The sequence below is a fragment of the Curcuma longa genome, unplaced genomic scaffold (assembly GCF_044706935.1).
Source record: "Curcuma longa cultivar G26 ecotype Majalengka, Jawa Barat unplaced genomic scaffold, ITB_CL_G26_1.1 contig_22312, whole genome shotgun sequence".
NCBI lineage: Eukaryota > Viridiplantae > Streptophyta > Magnoliopsida > Zingiberales > Zingiberaceae > Curcuma > Curcuma longa.
Window position 1 is genome coordinate 2,228 of NW_027431873.1, and position 10,167 is coordinate 12,394.

Below are 10,167 nucleotides of genomic sequence, written 5' to 3' on the forward strand. Positions count from 1 at the left end.
ATGAGTTTGTATGAAAATTTTGCTTGCTCAACGTCAATAATTTGAGCCTAACAACTAGGTCAATAAATAACATATGGAATTATAGAAATATATTTGGTGCTCATTTGGATGTTCAAGAAATTAAAATGTTTCATAATATCTTATCATATCAACCTACAAAAGACATTTCTGGACACAAGGACAACATTGATAAGCAAGTCTTGACATGATATTTCAGTTTTGCAAAAAAAAAATTAGATAAATAGTTCAAACAACAAACCGAATATCATGCTCAAATTCTGCCTTCTATGATAAACATTATGTTAGACGTTACCAAGTGGAGTTTTTTAAAACTTTAAGCCAACAGTGGATAAAATTGAAAGGAAAGATCGTGACATACCACAATGAAATGCTCTAGCCCATGCCTTGTAGATAAAAGGTCGACTCCAAGCTGGGATTTCCTAAAATAATATCAAAAAAATAAGAGAACTCAGAGTTTTCATTTTAGCAAATCAGAATACTAATCCAAATATTGGCAGAAAAGAGTAGGTTTACAGAAGTTAATATCTATAAAGAAATTAGGGTAAGATTTAGTGGCCATTAGACCTGGTCACTACTTTTAGAAAAGGACATTTCTTAAGAGGACACCTACAATGTTAATATGAATGAAATCGACTAATCTTTACCTAAGGAGTTGCCAGTTAACCAAAATAGCTTGAGTTAAAGATAAGTCAACGGCAACAAATTTGTTGATAAGCATGAACAAATTTGATAATGTCATGATTGCTATGCACATTAAATAGATAGCAAGTCCGAGACAATGACATGTCCAAATATAACAATAACAATCAAACATTTCTCCCGACAAGTGAGGTCAACTATAGATCCTCCAATGTCATTAAGTTCGATCCCCTATTATATTCAAGGATTTAAATCTTATATCATGTCGTGTCAATCAGCACAAGCAGAATTTACCATTCCACCTACCAATCGACACCGACACAATATTAGCACCGCGACCGCGAAGCTGTCGTGACCTCGGGCGGCCTCACAAGATCGTGAATGGTGTCGCAACCCCAACGGTGACTTCCACAAGGACGCAGAGGGTGTCGCACCCCCCTCCATGCGGGCACGTAGGATATCGCAACCCCACACAGGCAACCTCAGTCGCGGCACTTGCAGTAGCAACTGCAAATTTATTATTATTTTTTATTTTTGATTTTTTATGTTAGTTTTTATGCTTTATTTTTTATTTTTTATTTTTTATTTTAGAGGTTGAATTTTCTAATTTTTAAAATAGTTATTTCTTTTTTCCTATTAAATTTTCCCTTCTTAATTCTTTTTCTCTTTTATCCATTAATTTTTTTTCGTTCTTATTAATTTTTTTCTTCATTATTTTTTTTCTCCATCAACATAATCAAAGAGAAAAAAATACCTCTTAAGATAAATAGAGTAAAAACAAAACCTCTTAACCACTTTAAAGATGATTATCCTTTCCCCTTATATATATATATATATATATATATATATATATATATATATATATATTATAATTTCTAACTTTATAAAATATACCACTACTAATAAACTAAATTATTTTATATATAAATTAGATTTGATTTTAAACTAATCAAAATATATCTGAATTAAATATAGTTTCAACCTTCTTCATGGACTTCAATAACCTAAATCGACTTTTACTCAATAAGAATCAAACATTTCACAATAATATTAAACTAATCAAAATATATCTAAATTAAATAGAGCTTCAACCTTCTTAATGGACTTCAATAGCCTAAATCGACTTTTACTCAATAAGAATCAAACATTTCATGATAATATCAAAACTTAAATTAACATTCAACATCTCAAATATAACTTAATAATAAGATCAAATATTAATAAAAATATTTTTAATTAATATATTTTATATTTTAAAAAGTATCAAAATCATATCGATACAACACGATACGATACCAAAACCGTATCATTTGTCATATACCGAAATTTTGACACGAGTCAAAATTTTAACCTTGATTATATTATCATCTATATTTATTGTTACTAACCAAGTCTTCTTTAGTCTCCCTCTTTGTTGATTAATGTGTATACTTATCACGTTCTCGTATTGTCTAATTGGGGCATTTATTGATCGTCTAAGTACATGTCATAATGACACATCCAAACTTTGAAAGATAATGAAGAGCAAGATAGTAGGTCAAACAAACTCATTAAACACTGAGGAAATAATAATGGAGATAGGCAATGCCAACACAAGAAGATTTACATGGTTGGCAACTCTAGTTTCTAATCCATAGCCTAACCATATGTTCAGTAGATCAAGCCCATAATTTCCACTATGAAAGATCTTCAAAGGTAGAGGATTATGTTACAAACACTAATAATTCTCCATACAAGATATATAAATGATATTGTCCCCTTGTAGGCAGTCTTCTAGCAATCCTTAGTTGTGTTTCTCTCAACTAGATGCAACAATATATCATAGAAGTTTGTGCACAAATACCGAGCCTAAACATACCATTGCTTACATAGATAAGCTTATTTCCACAATTGCCCAATGGCCATTTTTTAATTAGTCCAATCAACTGGAATCAACTTTAGTAGATTTGAATTCAAATTAAGAAATCGTTGACAAGATCTTATCAAGAAACTAGTCAACTAAAAGTGTGTCTTATGGACTCAAATCTAGTTGAGTCGATTATACCACTTTTCTAGTCTATTCAAGCTCAATAGTGAGCATTCTATGTCTTCAATTGAGTCAATAATTGGCTCAAGTCATCAATTGACTCGACCTACATGGAGGTCCCGATTTTACTTGTTTAGACCTCTATAAGCCTCCGCTTTAGGATCAAGCTTAGTCACTAAGCAAGGTAGGCTCTCTACACGCTCATGTTTATACATGCCCAAATAAGCGAACTTAAGAATACATTCACACAAATGTCTCACCTATAGAAGTCCATCCACTTACCCAAAAGCCAAGCTTCCAAAACTTCCAATACCCTAAGGCCACACCTCTAGGATTTCATCTGCTCACCTAAAAGTTACATTTCCAAAACTTCACCATTTTACCAAAGTCCTTGACAAAAGAACTTTGTCATTTACCCAAACGCCACACCTCCAAGATTTCATCATTTGCCCAAAAGGCATCACCTCCAAGACTTTTGATCCATTAGATGTCGTGCAACATCCAATATCAATTAACCAAGGTTTAAAATTTTGAGTCATGTTGAAGTTTTGGTTTATGACAAGAATGATACGGTTTCGATAATATATCGTGTTGTGTCAATATAGTTTCGATACTTTTTTAAATATAAATATATTAATAAAAAATATTCTTATTAATATTTGATTGTTCTAGATGTTTACTATTGAGTTATATTTAAGATATTAAAGTTGAATTCAAGTTCAAATATTATCTCGTGAAATGTTTTAAAATCAATTTTAAGTTTAGCTAAGGTCCACTAAGTAGGCATGGCATGGTTGAGTAGGTTTGAACTAGATTTAATTTGGATTTATTTTGATTAGTTTAAAATTAAACTATTTTTATATATAGAATAATTTAATTTATCAATAGTAGTATATTTTATAAGGTTAAAAATTATATTATATTATTTTTTCTAAGGTGATTTTGGAACTATAGTTTGTTTCAGCTAGCAGTTATAATTGCTCAAACATCTCGATCTGCTCATTTCAATTTCAAGTTTGGTTTATTTCATTGTAGTTTTGTTTGTTCTGTTCATACAATCTTTTTGCATCCTAGGATTTCATTATATTTATAGAAAAAAATAATATGCATATAGTTTGTTGAAGTTCTTGATTATTTTGTTTGCATGGCTCTTCATTCCCTTTTATCACACTGTCATCGAATGGGGGACTTCTTGCTAAGTGCAAATTATACCCCAAAGCATGATAGTTGTAATAGGTATCAAAGCCTCATTTGCAATTTATATTTGAGGCTTTCTTTTTTTCTCAATTTTCATTTTCTATTTTATGATTTTTGCAACAGTAGAATTGTCATGCAAGTCAATGTATATCTCTGAGTTATAGAATTTAAGAGTCCTTTTATTTGTTATTTTAAAAAAATTAGTTATGATTTGTTATTACAAATTTTATTTGGTTTTGTTGGGTGATGTCACAAGGTGGTGCTAATCATGATCATGGTCATTGTCGTAGTCATGGTCATGGTCGTAATTGTAGTCGTAGTTGTGGTACTGCACGCAGGCATGCATCTACTACCCGAGAGCTGACCAAGGCTCCATCTCTATCGAAAGCTCAATGTGATCATGGTGCAAGAGTTATTGGTCAATCATATGCGCTAGGCCCTAAGGGTAATCCTTCGGGAGCACTACTAGTCGACCCAACTACCTTTACAGCAGACGTTCTTGTGGATGAGGCATGCATTCATTTGCTTGCTTGATCAATGAAGGATTGTTATACACTCTTCCACAAAGGCATCGAACCCTAAGAAGTGCATTCATTGTTGAAAGATAATGAGTGCACCTTTAAATAAATGTGAAGTTATTTATTTTCCTGTAGCCTGCAATATTGTGTATTACTCAACACAAACAATTTATAAATCTTAGACAAGTTGATAGAAGTGTTAGTATAATATATAATTTAACCAACTTGCTCAATTTTCCCGGTATATGGTAACTTGAGATTATGATTGTATACTTCAATTTACATAGAGACTTTATAGCATACATCTGGGTTAGGGACCCTACAGTGAGGCCCTTCACTGAGTCATTTTTATTAAGATAACTAAGCAACAAGTCTCCCAAGAGAGAGAGGAGGGCTAGTCGACAGACTAGACAACAGAGTCGAGATTGTCAATCTAGTAGTCAAGGAGCTCGAAGTCAAACACATACAGCAAGGGTATGATTAGGGAGTCCTCATGGTCAAAAATGGTGGCCAAGAGCGCAGGGATCTTCACACCCACCTTGCCTCAACAAAGCTAGACAAATGACACTAGAATTTTGGTGACCATATTGAGGTGTTCTAGATGTGATGCACTAAATCATAAAGTGTGTGTCCACTGGATCAGGATATATGCTTCTACTACAAGCTGTCAGAAAGCGGTATGAAACAAATTTGCAATATGAAAATATAACTAGCAATGCTCTATTAGAATTCCTAAAAAGAATAGAACTACAAACCACACTTATCAAGTTTCCCCATAGGCGCGAAATAGAACGCAACGGTAAAAGTCTCAGAAAAGCAGCCTGCATTTGACATTGCAAAATGTCAGTGTTTGAGAAGTAACAGAAGCATCAATATAGTCTTTTATAAGCAATACCTTTGCATCAGGTGAAAATTCTAGCTCTATTCCTCTTTGCCTCATGTCTTGAACCTATATGTACAGATGACACAAAACCACAAGCTTTGGTGAAGATACACATCGAATGTTGTATGTATGTTAGATACTTCACATAGTCTAGATAGGAGAAAATTTTAAAAATATAGTAAAGAGACATTCAAGGCATTAAAGGTCAACTACTGGTAAGATGAGCTGCATGATAAATGCTTTTCTTTGTGCAGTAAATCTGTGTTCCCTTTAATCTTCTTTTATCAATTTAGGATATTAGTTGAATGGTTACTTAGTGAACAACACTGCAAGTTAGGGAATGGTGTTTGTAGTTTGCATTTATAGGCAAGGAATACCAGGATTACCATATCTGAGACGAACTAAAACCATTAGGTGAAATTACATGGAAGTTATGCAGCAAAGTCTTGTTTCTTTGACATGCATAACAATGAAATAGATACTGTGCAAATAAATTTGAAAGCATTTCAGAAAAGAAGGTATAGATATGGTCTGATAATATGAGCAATCTTCTAAACAATTGAAATATATATATATATATATATTATACCCATGAATTTCTATTTTAGGCAAGACATTAACAAAGCTATCCACAAACTTTTGTTAACAGATATATCAGCAAGGTATTGCTGCTGCTCTAAAATTGTGGGTTTCACTAAATCCCATATGGGTAAATTTTAACTTAATAAATTACAAATTGTTGAGGTAGATCAGAAACCCAAAGCTTGTTTATCATCCTTATGATAAGCTTACACTGAATCTTGCTGTTTGCTGTTCTTTGTAATTATTATTCAATACCTGCTTGCAGGTGATTCCTTCCAGCTTTCCAGTTTCAAATGAAATCTACACCTAAAATTCACAAGAATCTGGACACAGAGCAAAAACTAATACATGCCTTTCTGTCGTCATACATGCGCCGAGCATGTAGAAAACCAAACATAAGAAGTGTTGCCATTGTCGCACCAGGAATCAAAAGAAAGTTGCCTGCAGAAATCAACCAAAGAAGGTCATATTAAAGAATTGTTTCAAACAATGTTACCATTCATGAGATGAAAATTGATTCCACAAATTGACAAATTGTCTGCATATTTACCCCAAAACATATTAGTTTTTTTAGTTAAAGTACAGAAACATATAGTTTGATACTACATGCCTGCATGGTATATCAAAAAATTATTATTATTTTAATCACTAGTATTATACCATTATGTAGTGCATGTAAGTATATTGTGCTTATTTAATATCTTTTCAAAATTCAAAATTATGAAAACATGCTCACTTCTTGGTCAACATTATTAACTCCCAGATATCTGCATAAAGAAATTCTACAAAGGCTAAACAAGAATGATAATAAAGAAACAATAAATAGACTTCGACCATACATGAACTCCTGAAGACCAAAATCAGTCTATCATATAATATTATTAGAGAAAGTTCAAAAAGTATCTCCATCAATGGAGTTCTTTCAGAATCCATATCTACAACTTCATTTTCTTACACATAGACTAGACCCAAAGAATATGGAAGCCTTATGTCTTGAGGAATCATACAAAAATCTAGAAACACAATCCATCCCACACCCTCCAAAAATCCTAAGTCCTGTAAATCAACCCCATCAATCTTGTATAATGGCAATCAGTGGCATTCATGGTGACAGGTGATTGGACAATTGCAATAATGTAGGAGCAAGAGACACAAAGATAGACTCAAGAACAGATAAGCTTTCTGAGTTCAGTGCCTTTTTTCTGGCATCAAACAATATTTTCACTTGTTAGCTTAAGGTCAGTTCCTTATGATGGGCAACCTAGCTAATCAACTGACTTATCAGTTTAAATTACAGAAAGACTTAAGTTGTGATTTATTCCTCTCATCTAGCTAAAGACACATAAAAATAAGGCATACATAATAATAAAATAAAATATACATAATAGCATGAAACATGGTATAAAATACCGAGCCGTGCCAATTGACACAGGCAAAATTTACCAATCCACTTGTTGACCGACACGGGTTCAAAGTTGCAAGGCTGCCGCAAGACCACCACAAGATCGCATTTTTTTATTTTTTTTCATTTCCATTTTTTTAATTTTTTTATTCAGTTAATTCCAATTCCTTTCCCTATTTCTTTCCCTCTCTTAATTTTTTTCCCCTCCATGAAGGTAAACAGAGAGAAAAAAATCTCTTTGCCTCTTTATTAATGATTAATTTTTTAGATAAAGAAAGAAAAAACAATTTAAAATGGAGGAAACAAATTGTTAAGAAAAATAAAAAAATAAATATAATATAATTTATAACCTTATAATATATACAACTATGAATTAAATTATTATATATAGAAATTTGATTTAATTTAAACTGAATAAAATAAATCTAATTTAAACCTACTTGATTCTACCATGTCTACTAATATCAAAACTTGAACTTACATTCAACATCTCAAATATAACTCAATAGTAAGCAACTACAACAATCAACTATTAATAAAAATATTTCTTAATTAGTATATTCAAATATTTAAAAAAGTATCAAAGCCGTATCGGCATGATCCGATCATAAATAAAAATTTTGATATGGCTTGATATTTTAAACCTTGGCATAAAAGCTGCTAAATATACATAAATAAAATAGTGGGCAGTGGCTAAGTATACATAAAAAGAAAATAAAATACCAACAACAACATGAAAAAGATTGGGTAATAGTGGACAATTGAAAGAATAGTGATTAACTACAAAGCCTATATAACAGAACTGCCTTTTAATGAATATCTCAAGCAAGGCTTAAACATACAACATAAGGATTGGGGAATATTGTGAGTTTTACAAAATGCATGCAAAAGAAGTTTCTTGGAAGTGACCATTTCAGAAGTCATTAGGCTGACTTGGCTTTGAGAATGCAGCACAAGAAAACTCTTTTAGCCTTGTGAGTTATGATACATAGGATGAAATCCACAAGCATCTGGAACTAGAAAAGAAAAATATTTTTATCAGTCATGACATCCTTCTCTGCTTAAGCAACACTTGCTAAATCATTGTTTCGCTTATGATTCTCAATTTTTTCACCTTGGCAACTAGGTGAAGAAGAAAATTTTTCGCTTTTTCTTTAAGAATAGAATGAAAAAAAAAAAAGTAAGAGAGACTCCTATGATATTGATAGTAAAGTTAAACACAGGCAATCTACAAAAGCATATCAAAATAGAAGCAGTAGAGTTAGTTACACAAGGCAAAATTAAACTATCAAACTGCCTATTAAGGTTGCAACAAAGCTATTCGATATTAAGAGAAAGATCCAGAGAGTTTAAGGAGTTGAGTGAAATAGCACTAATATTCTACTTTATATCTCCATTCTTCGACCTTCGAATCCAAAAAACAACTCCTTCGCCAAAATACTTGTGCTCATGCGAGTTAATTCTTTCTTTATCCTCATTCATACATTGAATTAGTGATAAACCTCTGTTGTTGTTCATTCTTGTTAAGCCATAATTTTGAGAAGTAGAACCACTTCCATTGAAGGGCTCTGCCATGTTTCCTCTTTAAAGATGATTTGGTTACTCAGGTACCTAACACACAGAGTTCATTACTGGTCAAATAGCAATAAGTTCGTTCATGTTCATAGACAACGCTCAAAACACATATCGATGAAATTTGTCATTGCAATTTTGAGAGCTCTTGAAAGGCAACACCAACCCAATTTAGTATAAATGCAGAGTACACCAAAAGGTGGTTCACTACACTGTTAATCAGTGTCAACCTGCCTCCTATAGATAAACATTTTTGCAGTTAGCAGGCCTAAGGAGGATTTTTGTTATTGAATATTAAATTAATATTAATGCCATTCCTTTTTGTATGATAAGAGCATATCTGGATGATTAACGAAGGGATGCCTCCATATAAGTGGTGGCAAACCTAACTGCCTAAACGATTTTTGGTTGATCACAAAGACACCGATCAATTTTTCCTTCATAACAGCAGCAAAATCTGTACTCCTAGAATCTATAAAGCGCAGTATTAGAATACTTAAGCCAGGTGTTTGGGTTAGCCTACCACACTACAGAACAAGGCGGGAACTACGACAAAATTAAAGAAGTGATATGAACAATTTCTTTTCAAACACAAGGAGTCCGTCATAGCGACAATGGAAGACCTTCGCGGCCGCCGCCACCGCCGCGGTTTGAACTTGCTGCGCTGAATGATGATGAACGCACCGAAACTTTTCGTAGATGAAAAGTCGGGTGGAACCATCGAGGAAGGCGATGTCCACAGAAGAGGAATCCTTGGTGATGAAAAGCAAGTGGCCTTCTTGGAGTCGGAGGAACCCTAAAACTCATCACTAGGGGTGACTCACCCTTGACTCCAGCTTTCTCAACTGCTCCCTGCAACTGCGGTGTAGTGTGGCATTTATAGTGGAGAAATGTTCATGTTACCTCAAAACTTTTAATTTTTTACAATGCATCTCTAATTTTTTACCTTCACTTAAGCACAAGATGAAATTTCCTGTTGGATAGAGTACACTTGAGAGAGGGATGAATCATGTGACTTTTAATTTATTTTTTTCAAAAATCATGCATAGCAAAAAAATAAAAATACGATAAATCAAGCAACATAAAGATTTTATTTCGTTCGTAGTCGTCGACGACTCTTACTCGAAGGCTCAGGTCCCTTGGACCTTTCCTGTGGGCAATCCACTAAATTTCTCTAGTAGAAAAAAAATCTCTGGTAGAGTAGGCGAATACAATGAGCAAAAGTGTGACAACCCCATACTTTTAACTTTTTAAATAAGTGCAGAAAAGTAAATTTTTCGTTACCCAATAGTAGAAAAATCTGGACGAACTCGAATGTTGGGGATGA

General features: G+C 33.0%; 1 protein-coding gene across 1 annotated transcript; it reads right to left on the bottom strand.

The window, feature by feature from the left end:
- Positions 1–379: 379 nt before the first annotated feature.
- On the bottom strand, positions 380–9,670 carry LOC141817868 (phosphatidylserine decarboxylase proenzyme 1, mitochondrial-like; the record flags this gene model as incomplete). The annotated part of the gene is made up of 5 exons (XM_074705492.1): positions 9,464–9,670; positions 6,219–6,307; positions 5,297–5,350; positions 5,157–5,222; positions 380–440 (listed from the first exon to the last, which is right to left on the bottom strand). Coding segments are annotated over exons 1-5 (454 nt in total), but the record flags the coding sequence as incomplete, so codon positions are not given.
- Positions 9,671–10,167: the final 497 nt, after the last annotated feature.